Genomic DNA, 23,024 nt, shown 5'->3' with positions numbered 1-23,024 from the left:
GATGGTATACTTTAACGTTTGCTCGTCATAGAAACAACAAATATTGTTTTGTAAATTATTCTATCAATACCCAATGTCTTGGAGGTAACATACAAAATTTGACTGGTCATAGCCACTCCATGGACCATCCACCAGGTTACCTAACACCTAGAACACTAAAAGGCAATGCCCCTTGGTGCCAAACTTTTCAATATTTGCAATGCTGGTAGAATTATTCAAGCAAATACAAAAAAAAACTTCAAGCATAGATAAGACAGACAGTAGAAAACGCAAGGAATTGAAAGAAGTGGCACCAAAACAAGCAGAACAAAGAAACACTTCGCAGTCCACATCCGTGGTCTCTCGCAAGCCGGGAGCAACATTCTGCACATCAGGGCTTGCTTCTCAATTGATTGTTGGATTTGGTCGATTCCACGAACAACTACTAGGAATCGAGACTTGCAGAAGGAGCGAGGGGTCAAGAGAACCAGAATTGAGAAGATCGACTATTCTGTTCATCGTGTATTGGGATAGCCACAGTGAGTAATTCTTTCGCGCTGTGTCATCTCCAAGTGGAGGAGAAGATGGGTGTTGTTTAACAAAGGGCAAGCTGAGGGGAGCTTCCGTGATGTGAGCTCCGCGAGTAGAAGAAATGGTATTTGTGGTCATTATGCTGTTTGAGGGCTTTGGCGATCTATCTTTTGTGGTATTTGCAGGTCAAACTGCATCGTATTTAAAAGAAATCGATGAATGATCCGGTCTAATATACAGGCCGTGTTGAAAGACACTAGACAATTCACTCACGTTTTAACAGGGGGCTGTAGCGGCATCAGGCCTGAAGTGTACGGTGAAGACCCTGCCTGCAGCACTAGCGCGCACCCATCATGTGTATTGTGTCAGGCGTACGTCACTGACACGGCATGGCTCACCCGCCATGAAAATCAGGGTCTTAGGATCCCCATTCAAAAATCAGATCAGCGTTCTGTAGGTATTCCCTTCATCCTACCAATTTTCAAGCCTCTCAAATCTATTTTCTGAAAGTAAAGTTCCCGGGTATTCTCTACAAATACTCTTTTATTATGGATGATCCAGCATACGCATGGCCTGCCTGGAAGTTCGGTCTGAAGAAGGAAGTTCTGTCCAACAAGCTTCACGACCAGTACAACACTTATGTTGCGCCGATCCAAAGCCCCGAAGCCTTTTATCACGACATCTCCGAAATCGCCCATACCGCGCATTCTGCTGCCGAGTTTCATCGTCTAGCCCTCGGTCGAAGACAACAGCGACTCAACGAATTGAACGAGGCCCTCGAGTCTGCAAGTTTCGAGATTATTGGCAATCCGAGGCTCATCGAGACCCCTTAGTGGGAGCATGCCGTTCAACTCTTTCGTACCAACTCCCTCGACTCGCTCGTTCAATACTTTGCATCATACCTCCCCCGAGAACACCGCTGGTACCCGTTGCGTTTGAGTCAAGACTCTGTCCTGTCAGGCCCCGACGGCAGTGAAAGATTAAACAAAAGGCATTTCTCTGCTACTGCTGGGAAAGTTAGTCAAGTAAGTACAGACGCCGGGTTTGTCAATGGTATCACGCTTAAAGCAGATGAACACACACGGGGGGGAACGTGCAACGACATTTCACGTCGCAGAGCGAGACCCAGAACAGGCATGTGGTCTAGGAACGTTGGCCTCGAACACACCCACTCAGCAGCACAGAGAAGAGCTTTGTTCGATCGTCATACAGAGCCAAAGGGACCATTTCTCAAATTCTCTCCCAAGAACCCGCCTTGCACTGTGGGTCTCAAACTTCAGCCCACAGTTGGGGACGGCCTCGCAAGTAGAGTCGGGTTGAAGAGGAAACGCGCTTGAAGGGGTAAATGATGGCACTTTTAGCTCTTGTAATTACATAGCCAAATTAATAGAAAGTCTTGAATGAAACTATGCCTCTGTTCGTATAGTGATATTTCTGCCCGTGATGTCAGAACGCGGAATGTCAATTCCGAGTAAAATAAAGAGTGTCTTTGGCGTCAACAACATATCGGCATGGGCATTAAAGTTAGGGATTCACACGGTGTGTCGATCCTATCATGACTACCAATTCACATGCTGAGCTGAGCACATGGTAAATTTACCTCGGCGTAAAGACGTAAACAACTGAATCATTGGCAGAGTTTGTCCCAACAAAACGGGATTAGTGGAATTCAACAAAATCAAATATTCAAAGCAGACTAGGATCTGGATTATGGCTCACATACTTATCGCCAGCAGCATTGTTCATCCATCGAAAGCAATATCCAGAAGCAATTGATCCTTTGGAGAATTACAAAATAAAACACCATCCGGATGTGATGGCGGTAAAATCACTATGGGATTACGTCTTTATGCGCTCTTCTATCTTTCTGTTGCACCTCATCGCGCCCCTCAGCATTGTCGTCTCTCTCACCTTATCACTAGTCACGCTCCCATTTCAGATTCCGAGGCTCCTCAAGGCATGGTTTATTCTTGAAGCAAGTTTCTATATCTTCATATACCTTCCGCTGAACAGCCACCTTCAGAAACCCGCAAATCACCCCATTGCACCCTGTCGAGCCGATCGCCAAAGACTATTCCAACAATGTCACGACAATATTCCAGACGCAGGCCAGTATCTAAGGAGGTGGTTCCGTGATGCGCCAGAGCATGAAATCAAGCGTGAGAACGTCAAAGAATTCTTTCGATGGGGTTTTCTAAATATGGAAGATTGTGATTCGACATATGATGACGAGTTAGAGGACTACGTCAAGCAACTAGAGGAGCTGCTCGGGAGAAGGTTGGAGCCTGGCAGGGGGGATGCTAAATGCCTACGCCTGACTCTTGACAAGGTCGAGATGCTTCATCGGAGTTTAACATGGTATCTGGTGAGTCTCTATCAAAGTATTTGCATTTCAGTTACACTTGCTATCGACCACTGACCTTAACTCTCTACTATTCAGTGCATCTTTGTTGTCGACACGATAGCATCTACTTATTTGCTATACCATTCCTTCAGCTTTCACCGAACATCAGTCTCCCAATGGTTTAACACTTTTCCGCTTCGGCCTCTAAGTTTGATTACGCCCTACAAATCTCCTGCTAAGAGGGTTACCTACTGGCACCGGCCACATACGTCCAAAACAAAACTACCGATTCTCTTTATCCACGGCATCGGCGTGGGGCTCTATCCGTACATAAATTTCCTGGCTGGCATCAATACCCGCTACGACGCCGATGGAGACATTGGGATCATTGCTGTGGAGATTTTGTCAGTGAGTTCTCGCATCACAGACCCGGCTATGTTGAAAGATGAAATATGCGAGGAAGTTCATCAAATATTGTCTTCATATGGGTGGGGAAAATGCGTCTTGGTCTCTCACTCGTAAGTGCCATGATACGATTTGAACTCGGGTTATTAATATTTCTCATGGGAAGATACGGAAGCGTTGTTGCCGCACAGCTTCTCCGAGACCCCAAGACATCCATCAGTATCGGCCCCGTTATATTCATTGATCCCGTATCCTTCCTGTTGCATCTACCTGATGTAGCATATAACTTTGTACGTCTATCGACAATGTACTCTACCAGTTGATCTCACTAACTTCTTTCTCCAGATATGTCGACGTCCAAGTGAGACTAAGGAGCATCTACTCTCCTACTTTGGCTCGAAAGACATAGGTATCGCTCATACCCTGTTTCGGCGCTTCTTCTGGGCCGATAATCTACTGTGGAAGGAAGACCTACAGGATCGTCCTGTTGCCGTGGCTTTGGCCAGTAGAGACAGTATCATCGATACGAAATCGATTAGGGCATATCTTGTAGGTTCAAAAGATTGGGCGCAAGGCCCAAATAAAGAGACAGGAGAGATTTTAAGCGACGGTAAACTGGACGTGATCTGGTTTGAGGACTTGGACCACGGTCAGGCCTTTGATCACAAACCGACAAGGCTGCGTCTCGTTGAGACTGTTCGAACATTCTGCAACGAGACTGCGAGTCCTGAAGTGGAGGAAACGAAGAGCCGGATGGCGTATTAGTATTAATAACGAAAGCTTATAGTCCAAAGATTTTTCGGTAAATTTCTGCGGCTCGTGGCGTCAGTGGTTACCGCTCGTATGTATGGCAACAGCGTATTGAGCTGTTTGCCTTGGTGTGCACAAACATACTTTTTGCTTGTTCAGTGTTTCGTCATCTTGTGCACGGGTGGTTTCGAGAGATCGTAATAGTACATCAGGTATCAAGGGCCCAAGTTACAGAACACTTGTCTGAGTTCCTCAACATACTAGAGCATATGGATCGCACGCCGCCATTGAGTAAAAGTATCATGGTATAGAAAGGGAAATTCAAATTAAATTGAAAACTTATGTACATTGATATCATCGTGCTGTCGCGTCAAAGAGAAAACCATTTGCTTTTTGCCGGATCTATCCGATTCTATTTGCAGTTGTCCAGCGATACGCCGGGTCAACAAGATGGTTCTCGACCTCAACGACAGGCATGCCGCCCATTGTTGAGGTAGTGGCTGTAGTGTCGATAGATCGACGGCTGTCGGGTCGCTCGCTCATGACCTTATTGTATCTCCTGGATGCGGGAGAGAGGGCGCTAAGGGAGAAGCGACGCTTGGAGCTGAACGAGTGTTAGTACAGAGATACGTTTCGTCAATGGTAGAAGACTCACTTGGGAGCCATTTTGTTATTACAATGGTGATAGGAGATAGTAGTTATGATTTAAGTGCAGATTTCTCGAAGCAGTGTCGTAAAGGTGCAGAGATTGTTGTTGATGTTCTTGGTTTCATGTTCGACTTGAGCAGGCTGAAGCCATTGTTATATAGGAAATGGAAGTGGTGATCGATACCAATCAAAGAAACAACCATATCATCAACGATCGTACCTCAGCCGTGAAAATTCGCCGTTGCGATGTCATATCGATCATCGTTTCCCCCAGAAACTCTCTGAGCTTCAACAGAAATCACAACGATTCGACGACATCGCCACAGTGACATCAGCTTAGACCCTGAGTTCCTAACAAGGTACGACCTGATCAACCGTGCCGCAAAAATGACGCGGCGGCCTGACGGCTGATGAGATATAGATTTAGCCAGGTATATAGCCGCCCAATAGAAGCGACACCAGATCGCCAATCCATACTGTCTGAAGGCTTCAGTATAGCTGTCGCTCATTAGTGGCTCTGAGCAACGGCTGGACTAGACTCTGATCAGCGTGAGCGTATAACAGCTGCGGGCTTTCGTTTCAATGCAGGGACAAAGGCTTATCAGAAAGCAACTTCAGCGTCATGTATGACGCAACTACAAACCACGAGGATGTGAGAGAATACCGGACCTTAATTTAAGGTGTCAAAATCAACTTAACCAAAGATACCCGTAGCTTATCTTGAACTTCTACTAAGTTACATAAGCCTTTGCCATTTAGGTCCTTAGTTTTCTCTCCTCACATCACAATCAACCTCCCTTGTTACAGCTCAATACACTGCGGTTCCGGAACCTCAAACCGCGTCAAGTACCAAGCCTGAAGCGTCCCTTCTGTGTACCAATCGATCCCCATCGCATCTGTCAATCGAGCAATCTCAACTGTGTCTGGCCAGTCGCGGTCCCAGTCCAACTGTCGCCAGTGAATCCTAAAAGGATGTGGGCAATTACTCATCCGCAGTGAGAACTTTTCTCGAAAGTCCAAGTCTTGGACTTGCATATGGTCAAGAGACTCCAGAGCCTTCCAGAACCTGTGTCTATTGGCCAAGTAGACCTTTGAAAAAGAGTCCGGGCAGATATTGACGTGGCAAATGGTAGGGATTCGCGGCTTCTGGGATGTTGCAAGGTCAGACTTCCATTCAAGAAGCTCAGTCTTTACTGCTTCGGAGTGTGCCTCGTGGTACGATTCATGTCGAGACGGGTTTTCCAGAAATTCGTTGAAGTCGCTGTTGCGATACCCGGTGTAACATAATGGTCCGAGCCTGTTATCGTCGTTTACTAGGGAACGCTCCCAGAAAGCATATCCTATAGCATCGATGTCCTCAACAGGGATGCAAGTGACGGAGCTGGCAGGTGTCTTGACTTCCACAGCGTGCGAACCACGGAATGGATAGAACCACTCCCCAAATTCTTCCAGTCCCCAGTTCTCAAGGAGCAGCTCGTTTAGGCCCGAAAGGAGAGGAAGAAGAGACTGAAGTTCACGGACCAATGCATCCTGGTCCTTCCCTGTCGATGGGCTTTCAAGGATGACATTCCTGACCTTTTTCAAGTCATCCACGCGGTATTGGCCTATATCCCAATGACAACCCGAGAGTAGCAGACTGTACTCAGGACATGGGTATGGCGTGTGAGCTTCCCCCGGGAGGCCAGATCCGTAATACCTGTCATATGCCCTCGGAAAGGTTTCTACTGTATGAGGGATGTAGAGACGATCTCTCTCGGGATGAAACCAAGTTCTTGGACCTGTTGTTCTAGTTGCGAAGAAGAGCTGGTAGCCCCAGTTGACGAGTGCTTGTCGTGATTCTGAGCACACATGCAAGAACACAGGTATCTCCGCGTCGCTGTACAGAGCACCCTTGCGGGTCAATTCAAATGCGAGCTCAGGAAAGTCGACGAGCCAGTCTGTCGGAATACGTGGTGTTTCCTCTGATGGCTGCCAAGGCTCGTAAACAGGTCGATTGGAGGTGAAACCGTACGTCTCTAGGCATGTCTGTTTGTATTGGCGGTTATATGAATCCCATGGAATTCTGTGTCGCCAGTTATGCGCAAATGCTGCCAGATCGGGGTGTAGCTTCGGAACTGGCATTTTGGCTAGCTTCTCTTTGTAAAACTTTTCGAATGCATAGTCGAAATAGCTCTCGTAGTCTTGGTCGATCCATGCCCGCTTCTCCTTGGGATTTACTGGCCCTTCCTCAACACGAACGACCCGTGGAGGGGTGGCGAGGGTATAAATTGTGTGTCGCAGATCATATGGGAGAAATCGAAAGAGATGAAATTCTTCTAGTTTCGGTTTTGCATTGGACGTATCATCCGCTTTGGATCGCGGATTTCGTCCAGTCTGAGTCATCTTGACCGAATGATCAAAAGGACGACCAGATTTGTTTGAAGACTGAAGCCAAGCCACAGAGATAGAAACAGGTGTCTAAGAGTGAGTCCAGCGCACGATCTGAGATGAAGGAAGTGAGTTTTGCGCAAAGCAATTTGAGGAAACAAGTTTGTTCGAAGAGTCTTGAGTGATGGACAACGGAGAGGACGGGAGCAGTAGGCTCCAATCCTGCCCAGGCAGGTTACTCCACCATGACAGGGGGCAATCTACCAATCACATTAACCTGCGAAAGCCGTGATTCAGTCAATCCGTAAGGCATCAACAAACACGGGACTTTGCATGCAGTGCTACGCGGGTGCAGTGAGCCTCGGGGAGCAAGTAAATTTATGATTTTACCAGAGGATGCTAAAATAAACTTAGCAACGAGTCCCCTAACCTTACTGAAGACTTGACTAAATATTTTCGTCGCTTAGGGTCAACATCTTAAGTCTTCTTGCCTCCTCTAGGTGGGTGATAGTGAGCTAGCTTACGTATGGCAGAAACAGGAACATATTGAAGTCGATCACTCGAAAGCAGGCTCCGGTTTGGAGCCGTAGGGAATAATCCGAACCATATGCCTCCTCTCGTTATCTCGGAAATCGGGCACAGCAGAATGTGCCGTTCCTCGTTGATCCCAAACCACAACCGTACCTTTCTCCCACTTGACCCTGCAACTGAAGTCCATGCTTCGAATGTGATTTTTCAAAAACGAGAGCAAGTGATCTGACTCCTCTGGCAGAAAGCCCTCAACCTGCCGAGCGATTGTGGGATTGACAAACAGCGATGGTTTGCCAGTGACAGGATGTTTGATGACAAGGGGATGCGTCGCATTGATTGCTTCCGCAAGAGCACGCTCTTGGCCAACTCGTCGCACTTCGCCTTCGGAAGCTGATGTGTGATGAAGATTCAGGCCGTGAAGGGTTTCTCTAAAGGCAGGCGAGAGAGCTTCGTAGGCTGCTGTGAGGGACGTAAAAGCAGTATCGCCGCCGCCAGATTCGGGGATCTCGAGGACCCAGAAGAAAGTGGTCGAGGGCACATTTGGTGTAAATGTCTGGTCAATATGCCAGAGATCATATGTCGTTCGAGGTCCCAGAAGCTTTCTCAAGTTGCCGCTGCATTTAATCAATACACTTGTTGGTAATGAAAAGACTTTGTGAAGATACTCACGTCTTCTCATCGGCATAGACAACGTGAAATTCTGGCCCAGTACCTTTCGGATACCCCATCGTAGGATGCTGATGAAGCGGTCCATAATGCTTGACAATCTCCCTCTGTCTATCAAACCCTGCATCCGCAAAATCCTGGTCCCTCTACAGAAGTCAGCTCAATATCATCACAGCCACCAAACAGACTCACAAAAACCACAACACCTCGTTCAGCAGCTAGCAAAGCCAGCTCATCAAGCCCCTCCCTCCCTAATGCACTAATCTGCACACCCCGGACTTCCGTGCCAATACGTGGGGTAATATCAACCGTCGTAGTGCCCTTTAGCAGATTCGCTTTGGCGGGATCAGCCCGAAGCCCTGGCTCTTCCGCTTCAAAGAGGGGCAAAGCTACCGGCGCATTATAGCCGTTCGAGCGGGTGGGCAGATAATCGGGATACAGCGGTTCGGAAGACATTTTTTCCCTTTGTTAGCGACTGGATTGGATGTGCAGGCTGCGTCTTAGATATCTCCGCCTTCGGATAGTGTAATCCGAGCCTGTCGGGGCTTGTCCGATGGTTTTAGCTAGAAGAGGAGATTTGGGGACTCGTTATTTGCAGGGCTGAAGACGCAAGCCGGGTGAATGTACCCGCTCTGAAGATCGAGCCAATTGTAGTTGCTGTGTTTTGAGATAAGCAGTGGGGTAATCTGATGGTGTTTCTGCTAAATCGGACCCTTGATCACGACAAACACGGTAGTTTACTGCTCGGCTCCGATCTTAGTACCACTGACTCGTGATCTTGCGATATTTATAGTCTAAGCTCGTCATGGCTGCAGTTTTCGCTGAGAAACGATACTTGCCGGGGCTCTAGAACGTCTCTAGCTTGGAGTCAAATGTGGCGGGCGGGAATTTTTTAAATATTCCAGAGAACCCCAAGTGTCGATCATTTCTCAACTCCTCTTTTTACTTTTCAGCGGTCTTTGGAGCAACAAAGATGTCGACACCTGTGAATGACTCTGCCTCGGAGGAGAGGCAGAATGTCGCGGATGTAGAGTCGACGTCGTGGTTGGCAAAGGTTCACCCATACTTCAAAAATCCAGCTCATGTTTTGGTCCTCAAGCTTGATTGTTTGTTGCTGGTATGGGCGTTCATCGCAGGTCTTTTCAAGGTATGTACATACCCAATCTTTCTTGTGAACTGTGATATTGATGACTCTATAGGATATGGATCAATCTGCGACGACAGCTGCGTATGTCTCAGGGATGAAAGAGGATCTCAAGCTCTACGGAAATGAACTGGTGGAATTCACGACATATTTCTCCATCGGCTACGCCCTCTTCATCGTCCCATCACAACTCATCCAAACTCGCGTTCGACCATCTCTCTTCCTCCCTCTCTGCGAGATTATTTGGGGTTTATTCACACTTTTCACCTACAGAGCTCCAAATGCAAAGACCGTATTTGGGCTACGATTCTTCCTCGGTGTTTTTGAGTCTACATCATGGCCCGGCATCGTAAACTTGATCTTCAATTGGTATGATCACTAATCACAAACCTCTAGCTCCATATGTCGTTAACAACCCTTTAGGTATCGTCCCGAGGAGTTGGGAAAGCGATTGGCGATCTTTGGCGTCAGCGGCGTTGCGGGAAACATGTTTCTCGGCATTGTTCAAGCCGCCCTTTACAGAAACCTCAACGGCGTATCTGGCCTTGCTGGTTGGCAATGGCTCTTCATTATCAGCGGCATAATGACTATTTTCTGGGGTCTCGTCGGACTTGTCATCATTCCAGACTCACCTGCCATCACTCGAGCTCTCTGGCTGTCAGAATCAGAGAGAGAACTTTGTCGTCTTCGAATGAGCGACAGCGGCGTCAAAACTTCCAGAATCATCCCCTTCAAGACTCTGGTTCAAAAGATGAAACTCCTCGCCCTCAGTCCCCTCTCATATCTGTTTCTGGCAGGTTATCTTCAATTCGCATGGAGTCAACGCGCAAACGCCTACTTTCTCCTCTTCCTAAAAGGACTCCAAAATGCTGACGGAACACCCCGCTATTCAGTCTACACCGTCAACCTTATCCCACTTGGTGGCTACGCTATAAGCATAGTCTGCAACATCGGTCTCAACGCCCTCAGTGATTGGAAGGCCTGGCGCTGGCAAGTCAGCGTTGGCGCCGCCACTTTACAGCTCATCGCAACTTCGGTTCTCTCCGGGTGGCCTGATTCGTGGAAGACCATCATGGCTTTCTACTTTCTCACATTTGCTACGGCTGCTTGGGGCTATGCTCTCCTCGCGTGGTTAGCGGAGATTTTGAGGAAAGAGCCGGAGGTGAGGTCTATTTTGGTGGCTATTGCTGTTACACTTGTTTATGCTGGGCACGCTTCTATCCCACTTCGTGCTTGGCGGGTTAGTGATTCACCTAGATATCCAGTTGGTTTCCCGCTAGCGGCGGCATTCAGTGTTGGGAGCATTGTGGCTATCATGGGAATGTGGTTTTACGTACGGAAATATCCTGATATCGTTACCTGGGGACTGGATCCTGAAAGTGCCCAGGCTCATGACGAGGAGGAGACTATTCCAAGGGACGATGACCAGAAGACGCCTGTAGAGAGAAGTGATCGAGTTTAGCTTCTGGTTAGCTGATTATATGACTGATAAAAATTGCTTTGATCTAATTCACGACTAAGGCACATCTATCAGAGATGAACCCTCACTATCAGGCGGTGTTATGAATAGCCTCGAGTGTCATTAAATCATGATAAAGGTGAAATATAAAGCTAGCTCCACATACATAAAAGGATCAAGGTAGTGACATCTTTATACAGCAGCCCATCTCTTGGCCGCCGATGTTGGTCCCCCCTCTCCTCCATCATAGCCAATAGTAACCTGATCAGCCCTTACTATGCCATCCTTAGGACTCTCTGGCCTAGACGAAGTAGTGCGGGATACCTTGTCGGCATCAACCATATTTTCCTCGCTTCCTTCCTTTCCTTGGATCGTAAAGCCATAAGTATCAACTTTCTTTCTTGGCTTGTCTTGCAGCTCGATTCCAGGTCGCTGCTGTCCGCTCTGCTTATTGTAGTCTTCGTAATGGTGCTGACCAGAGTCTTTCTTGGTGCTCCAGATATTGCGTCCCCTCAACATCTCAAGAACAGGCTGAAGCACCGGTATACAGGCCGCTATGATTATTGGATTTCCTTCGACACTTGAAAGGTTGTGAGCAATTTGATGGCCCCAGTATGCGATTCGATTCGCTTACGATGTCCAATACAGAGGATCGCATAAATTGTCTACGGCTTGTCATCAGTATCTGGGATATTAGTCTTGTGATATAAACTTACAGCTAACGTCTTGACTGGCCAGTGTTGGAACTCCTGTTGCTTTCACTATTCCAATAGCGCCGCACCTTCATATGTCAGTCCAAAGTCAAGAGGAAGCTATCCTTCTACTTACACCACTCCCATGCCGAGCGCAAGACTGAGAATCAGCTTCTTCTTCAAAGGCATTAAAATATTTCAAAGAGTGATGGCTGGATACACGGCGAGATAGAAGTCCAGAAACGCGGACATTGCTAAGAAATGGTTGGTTTATGCCTCCATATTGCAATGAGATCACAGTGCTAACAGCTTGCCCAAAACGCCAGCCCTACCAGTTTGGATGGTGCTAAACAATGTCTTGTCATTGTCAAGGTCCACAAGGCCCGTGGGGGACTGCATTGCAACAACAAGGTGGTGACCATGGCTGTGAGAGACAGACCAGTACTATCAGACGTCCTACACAGCCAAATAACTGATATTCTCAAGGCTTGGTGGGATTGGTCGCAGTCCAATCGAGTTCTACAAGTTTCTCCGCCAAACCCAGTGGAAGAACCCAACCGATGCGAGTCACACTGCAATGCACGTATCTTACGATACTAAATTACCAAACTGATTTGAGTACTTGAGGTCTATTGGGTTAGGCCCTCAAACAAATAATCACAGTCAGTATCTAATCATTCCGCTGAATAAAGGTTATGAAGACTAATATTAGACAGTGGGAGGCTACAGACAAGGTCGATTGCTCTGGATGCATCCTTCGCTCTACGCGGTTGAGAAGACCCTTTTCCCAGGAACAGACCAAGCGCCTGACGCCCCTCTACTAGTCGATGTCGCCGGAGGTCTCGGTCACGATATCCACGAGTTCAAGAAGTTTTACCCTGAACACCCAGGAATGAGTTTCACATTCACCATAAGAACAACCACTACTGACAGACCACCCAAGAAATTGATCCTTCAGGACCTCCCAGTCGTGATCAACGACGTGAAGGACATTGATCCTTCGATAGAACTAATGCCGCATGACTTTCTGACCGAATAACCCGTGACAGGCGCAAGAGCATACTTCATGCACTCGATTCTCCACGACTGGCCAGATGATGTATGTCGCAAGATCTTAGCTCGTCTTGCAGAAGCCATGAAGCCTGGTTGTAGCAAACTTCTTATTTTCGATTGCGTCATTCCACGAACGGGTGCGTACTGGGTGGCTACAGCGGTGATATCCTCATGATGACGCAGCTTTCGGCTCTGGAGCGTACAGAGGACAATTGGCACCAGTCGATCGAGCAAAGCGGATTGAATCTCAAGATCGTCAAGTTTTGGAAGTGTGGGGTTGCTAGTGTTGAAAATCTTATTGAGTGTGAGCTTGTATAGAGGATCAAGCAGCGGATAGTATTGCAAAAACACTATGTTCGCCTGAGTTTCACATAGGCTGCACGGCTATAACTACGTCTCGCCGTTGAAGATAACTATAGACAAGCGTACGTCGATTCCTTATCCTTGCAGCTTGGCAACCAGCTTATCTCCCAAAGCCCTTATACTCTTGGAGAAATCGGCACGGCTCGCAGCCTTCCAATCAGCACCATTCTTTCCAGGAACAGCCTCGTCACCTTTAAAGGCGATATATAGAACATCCTTCTGACCATGGCCATTGTCTCCATTGAGACCCTGGTTAGGAAAGCAAAGCTCAGCGAGAGAAATCGAAGCTTCGCCAGTAGAGGTGCCACCGTTAGTATCTCCCCAGATGCCGTAGTGCTATTCAATGTTAGCAGGAAATCTATAATTGACTGTGGAATACTTGCCACTTCGCCATTGCAAACAACAGCCATGACACTCAGTGGCTTAATACCGTGCTGCTGGGGGTCAAAGGATGGCGAGGCTCCATCATTGCCAAAGACCACGTAGGGATGGACATTGGCATCCAAGTCGGAAATACCGTACTTCTTGACAGTGTCCTTGAAGGCAGTCTCTCCCTGTCCAGAGGGATCATTTGAGCAAGCACCCGCATGGTTATTCGCTCCATCACAGTCGATATCCATGTTATCGTAGTTTCCATTGGAGCCTTTGAGGTAGATGGCTCCTGATATATCACCGCAGTACCTAGCACCCTCGGGGAACCTGTCGGAAAGGCGGTTGGAACACGAGCCAGCCTGTTGTATTGTTAGGGTTGTATCTGTGAGATATGGGAGCGTAGTTACCTTGTGGTTATCGTAAATTGATTTCAGGTTCTGGGGCAACTGGTAGGCAGAAGCTACTGTTCCCAGGGTGACGGCCGTAAGAATTGAATAAGAATGCATGATTGTCTTGGTGCCTGGCTCAAAGAAATTGCTCACTTGATAGATGTGAGAGCTGGTTCTGCATAGAATGTGAAGGGATTTCTTAAGATTTTATATCTAATCTACAGTCAACTCCCTTTTATGATTTAATAATGACCAAGTACACCCCGTCCCAGTCTCAAGATCTCCATATGGCATTTTACCTAATCGACATATCTCAGGTCTATCCAACTGCCGAACTCCCGGAGTGCTTTGACTTTCTGACCGCTTAACCCTAATAGGAGAGTCAAAGGATGCCCCTGGAGTCTTTTGGTCAGAATACGGAAATAAACTTGTCGTAAACCCTGGAACGCTAATATGTAACTCCATGTCTTCAGCTTGTTTCGTTCGGCTTACATGTGACTGGTATTGCCAGACATATTCACATTGCTCCAATCGGGACTAAACTCTTTGTAAGGGGGAATTTTCTAGCATATTTAAAAAACTAGATCTTCTCGTTAAGGTCATACCTTCAAGCTCATCGAAGTGACAAGACATAGAAATTTACCCCTCAGCAAAGGCCTCCCATATTACTCGTTGACATCGTGAAACACGCAGCAAGTTCTTGAAGGATCTATCGATAGAAGGCCCGATAAGCCCTAGTGATAGTCGTTGGAGTATAAAGATCCTTAGGTTCCAAGTCGAGCCTTGAATCTGCGGTAGTTGTTTAACTAAAGTTCCACGTGCTTCTCTTAGCTTAGCTCAGCCGGCATTAACTGCCGATGGGACGATTATCCTTCCTTGGCACCGGTTTTTCTCTCTTTAGGGCAGCCAGTTCAATATGAGGTATCGGAGAAAGGACAAGTCCTAAGTCTAAGTCTAGGCGGCCAAATAAATGACAAGGATATAATATTCTTACTTCCATCAAGCTGTACTCAAGCTCTTCTAGTGACTATCAAAACGAATTTTGTTTTGATAGAGCAGCCAAAGCTATATGGGTAGAGATCAGTAGGGGCCGGAACTCCCAAGAAATTCATCCCGTCTTGATCTTGCCCTTAGCATTACGAGCGGCCCGCTGGCTTTTCTAGCTAGTCACTCCAACACACCCCTGTAAAGCTTGTTTGGGGCTGAAAAGAAATTACAAGTCAAGACAGCTGTCGGACCATCCCCTCGGCATGTCCCTACTTGGTAATCCGCATTGGACCTCGGGCTATCAAATATTCGCTTACTACGTATGGTTATACTAGTTCAATCCTAAGAGGTAGACTAGACGAGCAAGGCGGGTAGCAACTAGTTTCGAGAAATCCGGAGAGGCCGGCTATAATGCGACGTCGGCCTCCACTCGGCAATCTATATGCGGGATGATGATCATCGTGGTATGATCGTTGCTCAAAGAGGAAGTTCCATTGTCTCTCCGCGCAATAGTTCCCCTGGGATCGGCCGCCCAGCCTGATCATCAAGGTTGCGTTCGACGGCATCAATAGGTAATTCGTAACGTAGCATATTCTTTGGAGATTAACAGCCAATCGATGGCCATTTTTAATGCTGAAACTACTGGAAATTCTCCTGTTCCTTCGTATAGTCCGGGGTGAAGCTAGCCCAATCCAGTATCCCATATCCATACCCAAGCACGTTTCGAAACGTGCATTGAAATTCGAAGGGATGAACTGTAAACACTGAACCCAGCAACTCACAGCAAACAGGCAATTCGTATCCATTCGTTATGAAGTCAGTTCATCCTGGGGCTATCAAAAATGTATGAGGTCTCACGAGAAGTTGAGGTGCCCGCTTACTCAATGGCCTTGACCTTCCCCAATGGCATGATCCGGGGTAATTTAATGCAGCTTAACGGGCCGAATAAGCTGAATGTCCTGATCAGCCGGCCCTATGCAGTAGGTTGAAGGCAAGAAATGGCAAGAAAGTACTCCCTAGGCTGAGACAAATAAGCGGAGTTCAACTGATCGGCATCATGTGAGGCTGAGGTAAATGGGCCATAGGCTAAATAAATTACTCTCACTATATATCTTCACTATCCTTCACGATAGTCTAGTGATACTCAACCCCATCTTGCCATCGTCGCCACAGCCTCTGAGTAAGATGCATTACTCTACTCTTCTTCCCTTGGTCCTCGCTGGCTCTGCCTCAGCATGGCTTCCCCATGAGCGTGACTTAGCAGCATTTAACCAGACTGCTCGCCACGAACAGCTGGGTAAACGATTCAAGCCAAACCTGCCCAGTGGTGTAACCAAGATCCGCGGAGTCAACTTTGGAGGTAAGTCCCCAATATCCCTCCCATTGCATCCGCTAACATGTATAGGCTGGCTTGTCTGTGAGCCCTGGATGCAGCGAGATGAATGGGCAAACGTCCTCAAGTGCGGCGACTCTGCATCCGAGTTTGACTGCATGCGCGATCACTACCTGGGATCAAACCGCGAGACTGGCAACAGTCGCTTTGAACAGCATTGGAAGAACTGGATCAACCCCGCAACTGTGCAGTCAGTCCATGACGTGGGACTCAACACCATCAGAATCCCCATCGGATATTGGTCCTACACTGATATCGTTGACAAGGCCAGTGAGCCTTTCGCTGACGGAAACCGCATGCTTCCTTACCTCGACGCTGTCGTCCAAAAGGCTGCTGATCTTGGCATCTATGTCATCATTGATCTTCACGGCGCCCCGGGGGGTCAGCAAGAAGATGTCTTCACTGGCCAGAACAACAAACCAGCTGGTTTCTTCAATGACTATAACTTTGGCCGCGCGGAGAAGTGGCTTGCTTGGATGACGAACCGTATTCACACCAACTCTGCCTACTCTACCGTTGGTGTGATCGAGGTCCTCAACGAGCCTGTTTCTCGTCATGATGCGAACAACCGCTATCCTGCCCCCGGCGAGGACCCAGGCTTGATCCAGAAGTACTACCCTGCCGCCCTCAAGGCCGTTCGTGACACCGAAGCTTCCCTCAAAGTCCCCGACAACAAGAAGCTTCACGTTCAGTTCATGTCCAGCAAATGGGACTCCGGAAACCCCCGCTCCGTATCATCCGTGGCTAACGATCCCTACACTGCTTTCGACGATCATAACTACATCGGTTTTGCTCTCGGTGACAGCAACGGCGATCAGTACAAGCTCATGCACAGCGCTTGTACCGATTCTCGGGTCGTTAGCGGTCAGGACTTTACTTTCACTGGTGAATGGAGCATGACCTCGAACGCTGATTGGCACGACAAGACTTTCTTTAACAAGTTCTTTACGGCTCAGCAGCAGCTGTATGAGAAGCCTGGTATGGCGGGATGGATTTACTGGACTTGGAAGACAGAGACGAATGACCCGAGATGGACGTATTCTTATGCGACTTATCTGAATTACATTCCTACTGATGCTGCTGGGCTAGAGAAGAATGTCTACCAGGACGTTTGTGCTGGTTATCGATAGATTCAACTTGTCGTTCTTATCGAGATTCAGGGGCTGTAGGACAAGCTCTTGGCAATGAACTAGGCAGCCTAGATGCCCAACTACTCAATTTATCCTAATTTACCTCAGACTTTCTGTGATTCATGAAAGGATATTCCAAGTCACCTTGTATCCTGTTGACAAATTATTAAGTATTATCTCAAGAATCTCTCAGGCCTTCTTCATATTGCTTATTCGTATTTCGATCAACTAACTGGTCTTCTTTGAGGTCATGAATATATGTACCATACACTTGTCTTTGGACAGTATGGATATCCATTCGTGACCATTTTATCACACTTATCTATTGAGCTTCAAATCTTGCTCCAAAGACCTCCAACGCCTTCTTGCTAGCCTCCCTAGCATCCATTCTCTCAAAATAACTAACAACATTCTTCCCCCCCGGATGAAGTATCCATGGTGCCATTCCAGTGGTCTTTCCTTTCATCAGACTGTAGAAGTGAATGTCCGCCGCCGAGAACCTCTCACCACAGAGATACTTCTTTCCCTCCAATTGTTCATCCAACAGGTTAAGATACTGCTGAATAGTAACCTTCTGTGCCAATCTCTCCTCGGGGACAGGAATCCGATGTCCTATGTAAAAGTCCGCAGAGCCCGGATCGTTGCGAACCCACGAGATAATAGGTTGTGCGATTTTGAGGTCCATTTGTCTCAGCCACATGCGCGTTTCGGCACGTTCAATGGGTGTTCCGCCGAAGAGTGACTTTCCGCCTTGTGCTATCTCATCGAGATACTCGCAGATGGTGGTAACTTCAGTTAAGATAAAACCATTATCGAGAACGAGCGCGGGAACCTCCCCTCGGGGGTTGATATTTCGGTATTCAAGGCCTCTATTTTCCATGTTCATGACGTCGATAGTCTCGACGTCAAGGCTTATGCCACCTCTTTCAAGTACGAAGAGGCGAACAACCATTGGGTTGGATGCTGGGGCGTCATATAGCTTCATTGTTGCTTGGATCTCAGAAGCCTATTGCAGATTTAATAATTTGGAGGATGAAAGAATAAGATATAAGGCTGGGCCTCTGTCAGCAGTGATGTTTCATATATCACCCAGTCAAATAGAGTTTTGGCCCCTAGATCTCATGTAAGCCCGAGCACTAGTCAATGCTATCTTTATAGACTGAGAACGTCGAAAACACTTCAAGACTGTATCAATATGAGGAGCTGCACTGGCCTAACTATCATTTCCAGTTCAGGCGGATGATCGCCACCCCTTTGCAGCATCATAAATGCTGAACAAAAGCGTAAATTCTCCACCAGCCAGCGCAACAATTTGATCCAAGTCCGTAAGAGAGACGTTACTCTTGGGCATAAATCGTATCATACGAGTCTGATATCCGAGCACGCCCGCAGCAAAGGCCATTGTGTTGCCAGCAAACCCATATTTGACGATGGAGATGATACTTGCGATGAGAACTGAGGCAAAGACATTCGACCATTTCTCGAACTTACTGCGTCTTTCTTTCGACAAGTCCTGGGCTTCAGTGCTAGGAGGCTTGGCTCTTCGATACATGGTGACAACCACGGTCCGGATTATCGAGATACCAGTCATTATGGCCATGATCCCCGAAATGAAGCCCAACGCTAGGACAAAGTTGAATAGAAACGGTCGAGCGAATGTGCTTCTTGAAACAGGAAGATCAGGGTATGTAAAGAAGATAACCAACTGCGGCGAGAAGCACATAAGAGTAGATAAAGTAACACAGCCCACCCGCTTCCACTGATATCGCCTCGACGCAGCGCTATGTAGGAAAATAGCCAGCACAACGTAGACTTCGCAAATAGCAAGCGGGGCCTCAAGCGCAGCGACGAGTTGGATATCTTCCGGTGAATCGCTCAAAAGCAACCGCGGACGATCAGGTCGATCATGTTTGGCGAGTTGGTAGAGCGCATCTACAGCTGCGACTACAGGTAGTGTAAGCGCGGCGATTGTGTCGTTTGTGATTGTGTCCAGGCGTTTCGTGGCTGGGTTGATGGTCCAGCTTATGAAGACGGAGGCTACGATGATGAGCCAGCTCCAGAAGGTGCCGGGGCCGTAGAGTGAGGATACGAGGGCCCAGCGGTTGAGGGTTTCTGTTGTATTTGACATTTGTTACAGGGTTTTGGTCGATCTGTGGAGAAGGATTGCTGTTTGAAGTGGTCTTTATAAAGTGGTGATTATGCCTTGTGAGGACGAAAACGCCTTGGCGCTAAAGCTGAGTTGGACAAGGCAGTGTTGAAGAAGCCAATGAGATTGACGATAACTAAAGCTGAAAGATATTCGCAAATACGCGCTGCGTATCTGATGGGCAATGGGAGCTTGCCCTTCTCTGAAATCATACACAAGTATTTGAACTTGTAATACTTTTTGACATGCTATACATTGACATGGGATGATTGCCGGTTGGACGCACCCTATACTCATGAGGTTGCAGGAAGGATGAGCAGTCTAAGCCATACAAGAGATATAAAATTAAATAAAGTAGTTAGGGATGTTTATCGTAGATAATTCATATATCTTATAAATCTGTGTTGATTTTCATTTTTATCCTTCATTCTAGAACTGTTAATTCTTCATAACATCGACTTCATTGACATTCTCTGAGCTCACCGAACTAGCTCTGTGGGCTCACGTCCTTGCTAAACACCACTGCCAGCTTTGTAGTCACCTTTTTGTTCACCAAAATCTTATTCGGCACAATAGCGGTACGTTAATTAGATAGAACACGTCTCTCAACCCTGTTGTTCACTGAAATCTCATCCTGTCCATCAGGTGAGCGGAGATTTGTCCGCACCCCCGACAACCCTCCATCTCCAAGCTCAAGCCACCACAAAAAGCGTCGGACCCAGAACTGATCCCGACTCCGCTAAGCACAAAGAATCCAGCAATGATGTCACACTTCAATGATCAATACAGATGGTCAAGATTTCAATGCTCAATTGCTGGGGAATTATCATCCAAATCATCTATGTAGACCAACAAAAACATATCCCAAAAATAGCTACGCAAAATGTCATTCATATGAGTACAACCGCTGTATTTCTTTTCCCCTCTCTTTCATTATGATAAAGCCAATCTTTACCAAGGCTTGACCTTGAGCATGCTACCCTCCTCAGCCAGAGCCTTGTGCAGGTCGAAAGCGTTGAAGAGAAGGTGAGGCTCGTGGCCCATACCCTTCTTCAGACCCTCTGACTCAGCCTTGTCGAAGTAGTGGCTCAGGATGGGCTGGTACTTGGGGTGCGCGCACTTGTTGATGATGACACGGGCGCGCTCACGTGGTGACAAACCGCGCACATCAGCGAGACCTTGCTCGGTGACGATAACGTCGAGATCGTGCTCAGTCTGGTCGACGTGTGTCACCATGGGGACAATGCAGGACACACCGTGAGGATCGGTCTTGGAGGGTCGGCTGGATGGTGTGTGCATGATGGAGTACTTGGAGTTGCGGAGGAAATCGGCTGAGCCGCCGAGACCGTTGAGCATGCGTGTTCCGCTAACGCAGGTGGAGTTGGCGTGGGCGAAAATGTCGACCTCGACGGGGGTGTTCATGCCAATGACACCAAGACGCTTGATGATCTCGGGAGCGTTGGAGACAGCCTGGCTTCGGAGGAGGATCTTGTCGGCGTAGGCATCCCAGTTATCGTAGAAGCGCTTGAAGCCATCGGGGGAGAAGCGGATGGACGTGGCAGTAGCGTAGTCGAGCTTTCCAGAGTCGAAAAGATCGAGGAAAGTATCCTGGATGACCTCTGTCCAGACCTTGAGGTTCTTGAACTTGGACTCGTTGAGACCGCCGACAATAGCGTTGGCGACGTTGCCGATACCGGACTGAAGAGGCAGAAGGTTGGCGGGCATGCGACCCTGGGCAACCTCGTGCTCGAAGAACTCAATCAGGTGGCCGGCGATCTGGCGAGACGACTCGTCGGCATCGGCGTTGGGGCCGGTGGCATCCCAGTAATCGGACTCGACGATAGCGACGACCTTTGAGGGGTCGACCTTGACTGAGGGGGAACCAATGCGGTCCTCGACAGCGGTGATGTTGTAGGGAGTGCGGTGGGGAGGGACGTCGGTGAAGGTAATGTCGTGGAGACCCTTGAAAGAGGGGATGGCGGTGTTGACCTCGATGATGATCTACCAAGCGCAATTATCAGTAACTAAAAGTTGGCGATGCGGGTTCAAGCTTGGCGGTGACGTACCTTGTCGGCCATCTGGATCAACTCGGGAGTAGCACCAACAGAGGCACCGGGAACAAAGCTGCCATCCTCGAGAATGTCTGTCGCTTCAACGACGGTGACATCAAGGTTGCTGTTTGATCGATCCTTGGTGTAGAAGCCCTAGAGTCAAATTGTCAGCCGATTGTCTCATCGGAGCCGCAATAGCTCGGTGGGAGATTAAAGCGAGGCCGAGTGGTGGGGCCGCAATCAACAAATTTCCATTCTGTGCTTTTGCGGTTACGTACATAGACAAGATCAGAGGGGAACATGGACAAATGCTTGTCGAAAAAGTTGATTCGTCCAGAGTTGATTCCCTTGGCGATGTCCTTGCCAACCTGGTGAGGGCTTCGTCGGTTGATCATGTCGAGAGCAGCCCATCGGTTCTCAGTCTCGGAACCGGCCGAGGCACCAACGAACAGGGAGTACTTCATCTTGCTCTGGAGGTTGTTCTGCTCGACGTAGTCGGCCATAGCAGCGGGAACCTTCCTGTTGCGATTGTCAGTTGCACTGTTTGCGCCAAGCTCGGGTAATGACGATAATAGCCGGTGCGGAGTCTGAAACTCGACACTCAGAGTAATCACAGAGCAATCGATTGTGCAGGAGAGTTGAGTTAACGTACTTGGGGTATCCAACAGCTGTAAAGCCAGACCAGCCGATATAAGAGCCATTGGGAAAGTGGTGCATCAGATCCTCAGGTCGCGCAAGCTTCTTGAGCATAGCGGGATTGCGAACGCGCGCCTTGAGGGCGGCAGAAGCAACAGGTGAAGCCATGATGATCTGAAAGCGGAATGTACAAAAAGGAGAAGACAGAGGGGAGATTGTTCCGTTCAGAGAGGGAGAGTAAAAAAAGAGGAGGAGGAGGAAAGGATAAATAAGAGGGAAGAAAGAGAAGAGAGCTCCAACCTTGGTTAGTGGAGGCCACTCAATTGGATTGGGTTCGTCGGGGTGACGGTGACGAGGGGTGGATCACCGAAACCCACTGAGTCTTCAGAGCGGGGATGCATCCCTTTCAGTGGTTGGCCCGTCGGTTATAGTGGACGCTTCAGCGTGTCCCTTCTCCAAATTTGCATCCAGGTACCATTGTGCCTCTTGGTCCAGCAAAGAGGTACAACGCGGAGAGAAGGGAAGTTCTGCCAAGCACCGGATTTATAATTCCGTTATATCATAGGGAGCAAGAGTGTAAACTACGCAGAGAGAGTAACTTTCTGATGCAGTTGATCTCCAGATCTACCGACGTTGCCGAGAGGAGAGTGCATCGGTCATGACACTATTAGGCAATACATGCGTGTGGCCTGATTCTCCTACGCATCCTTGACTTTCTATCTCGTGGCCTCACAACTGCTCACCTTAGCATTCTTGACCTGATGCTACTTCTAGCAATCTCCATTATGCAAAATACTTCTCCGGTGAGCTTTGCAACTGTAATTGTACACCGGCTCTTCCGCCGTCGAGAACCTCCGAGTCCGTGTTGTGGATCCCCGCCATCTTCTCCAAAAACCCCATGCGCCCCATCTTCCGCCCGGCCGAGATGAGCACAGACCATCATCGGCATCACTCGGTTATCAGCCTCCAAAAACAGACAAACACACAC

At 48.1% G+C, this 23,024-nt stretch overlaps 12 protein-coding genes across 12 annotated transcripts; 4 read left to right on the top strand and 8 right to left on the bottom strand.

Moving 5' to 3' along the window:
* Window positions 1-1,058: 1,058 nt before the first annotated feature.
* Window positions 1,059-1,449, top strand: FMAN_09405 (uncharacterized protein; the record flags this gene model as incomplete). Its single annotated transcript, XM_041830246.1, has 2 exons — window positions 1,059-1,291; window positions 1,344-1,449. The coding sequence occupies 2 exons, from the start codon at window positions 1,059-1,061 to the stop codon at window positions 1,447-1,449; spliced, it is 339 nt and encodes a 112-aa protein (XP_041680928.1).
* An 877-nt stretch (window positions 1,450-2,326) lies between these two features.
* FMAN_09404 (uncharacterized protein) lies at window positions 2,327-4,024 on the top strand (the record flags this gene model as incomplete). The annotated part of the gene is made up of 4 exons (XM_041830245.1): window positions 2,327-2,875; window positions 2,951-3,372; window positions 3,426-3,549; window positions 3,605-4,024. The coding sequence occupies 4 exons, from the start codon at window positions 2,327-2,329 to the stop codon at window positions 4,022-4,024; spliced, it is 1,515 nt and encodes a 504-aa protein (XP_041680927.1).
* A 387-nt stretch (window positions 4,025-4,411) lies between these two features.
* On the bottom strand, window positions 4,412-4,675 carry FMAN_09403 (uncharacterized protein; the record flags this gene model as incomplete). The annotated part of the gene is made up of 2 exons (XM_041830244.1): window positions 4,412-4,613; window positions 4,665-4,675. 2 exons carry the CDS (start codon window positions 4,673-4,675, stop codon window positions 4,412-4,414), a joined length of 213 nt encoding a protein of 70 aa, XP_041680926.1.
* A 783-nt stretch (window positions 4,676-5,458) lies between these two features.
* FMAN_09402 (uncharacterized protein) lies at window positions 5,459-7,039 on the bottom strand (the record flags this gene model as incomplete). The annotated part of the gene is made up of 1 exon (XM_041830243.1): window positions 5,459-7,039. The coding sequence occupies one exon, from the start codon at window positions 7,037-7,039 to the stop codon at window positions 5,459-5,461; it is 1,581 nt and encodes a 526-aa protein (XP_041680925.1).
* A 541-nt stretch (window positions 7,040-7,580) lies between these two features.
* On the bottom strand, window positions 7,581-8,677 carry FMAN_09401 (uncharacterized protein; the record flags this gene model as incomplete). The annotated part of the gene is made up of 3 exons (XM_041830241.1): window positions 7,581-8,169; window positions 8,225-8,367; window positions 8,414-8,677. 3 exons carry the CDS (start codon window positions 8,675-8,677, stop codon window positions 7,581-7,583), a joined length of 996 nt encoding a protein of 331 aa, XP_041680924.1.
* A 517-nt stretch (window positions 8,678-9,194) lies between these two features.
* FMAN_09400 (uncharacterized protein) lies at window positions 9,195-10,827 on the top strand (the record flags this gene model as incomplete). The annotated part of the gene is made up of 3 exons (XM_041830240.1): window positions 9,195-9,368; window positions 9,421-9,734; window positions 9,789-10,827. 3 exons carry the CDS (start codon window positions 9,195-9,197, stop codon window positions 10,825-10,827), a joined length of 1,527 nt encoding a protein of 508 aa, XP_041680923.1.
* Window positions 10,828-11,016: 189 nt separating this feature from the next.
* FMAN_09399 (uncharacterized protein) lies at window positions 11,017-11,705 on the bottom strand (the record flags this gene model as incomplete). The annotated part of the gene is made up of 3 exons (XM_041830239.1): window positions 11,017-11,453; window positions 11,541-11,605; window positions 11,653-11,705. 3 exons carry the CDS (start codon window positions 11,703-11,705, stop codon window positions 11,017-11,019), a joined length of 555 nt encoding a protein of 184 aa, XP_041680922.1.
* A 1,302-nt stretch (window positions 11,706-13,007) lies between these two features.
* Window positions 13,008-13,810, bottom strand: FMAN_09398 (putative chitosanase precursor; the record flags this gene model as incomplete). The annotated part of the gene is made up of 3 exons (XM_041830238.1): window positions 13,008-13,268; window positions 13,316-13,663; window positions 13,712-13,810. 3 exons carry the CDS (start codon window positions 13,808-13,810, stop codon window positions 13,008-13,010), a joined length of 708 nt encoding a protein of 235 aa, XP_041680921.1.
* Window positions 13,811-15,865: 2,055 nt separating this feature from the next.
* Window positions 15,866-17,203, top strand: FMAN_09397 (uncharacterized protein; the record flags this gene model as incomplete). The annotated part of the gene is made up of 2 exons (XM_041830237.1): window positions 15,866-16,040; window positions 16,086-17,203. The coding sequence occupies 2 exons, from the start codon at window positions 15,866-15,868 to the stop codon at window positions 17,201-17,203; spliced, it is 1,293 nt and encodes a 430-aa protein (XP_041680920.1).
* Window positions 17,204-17,525: 322 nt separating this feature from the next.
* Window positions 17,526-18,188, bottom strand: FMAN_16106 (uncharacterized protein; the record flags this gene model as incomplete). Its single annotated transcript, XM_041830236.1, has 1 exon — window positions 17,526-18,188. One exon carries the CDS (start codon window positions 18,186-18,188, stop codon window positions 17,526-17,528), a length of 663 nt encoding a protein of 220 aa, XP_041680919.1.
* Window positions 18,189-18,434: 246 nt separating this feature from the next.
* FMAN_09396 (uncharacterized protein) lies at window positions 18,435-19,331 on the bottom strand (the record flags this gene model as incomplete). The annotated part of the gene is made up of 1 exon (XM_041830235.1): window positions 18,435-19,331. The coding sequence occupies one exon, from the start codon at window positions 19,329-19,331 to the stop codon at window positions 18,435-18,437; it is 897 nt and encodes a 298-aa protein (XP_041680918.1).
* A 969-nt stretch (window positions 19,332-20,300) lies between these two features.
* On the bottom strand, window positions 20,301-22,204 carry FMAN_09395 (putative acetyl-CoA hydrolase; the record flags this gene model as incomplete). The annotated part of the gene is made up of 4 exons (XM_041830234.1): window positions 20,301-21,350; window positions 21,416-21,553; window positions 21,679-21,919; window positions 22,053-22,204. The coding sequence occupies 4 exons, from the start codon at window positions 22,202-22,204 to the stop codon at window positions 20,301-20,303; spliced, it is 1,581 nt and encodes a 526-aa protein (XP_041680917.1).
* Between the last annotated feature and the right edge of the window lie 820 nt (window positions 22,205-23,024).

The sequence above is a fragment of the Fusarium mangiferae genome (genome assembly GCF_900044065.1).
Source record: "Fusarium mangiferae strain MRC7560 genome assembly, contig: FMAN_scaffold004, whole genome shotgun sequence".
Taxonomy (NCBI): domain Eukaryota; kingdom Fungi; phylum Ascomycota; class Sordariomycetes; order Hypocreales; family Nectriaceae; genus Fusarium; species Fusarium mangiferae.
This window is presented reverse-complemented; position numbering and strand designations above follow the sequence as displayed.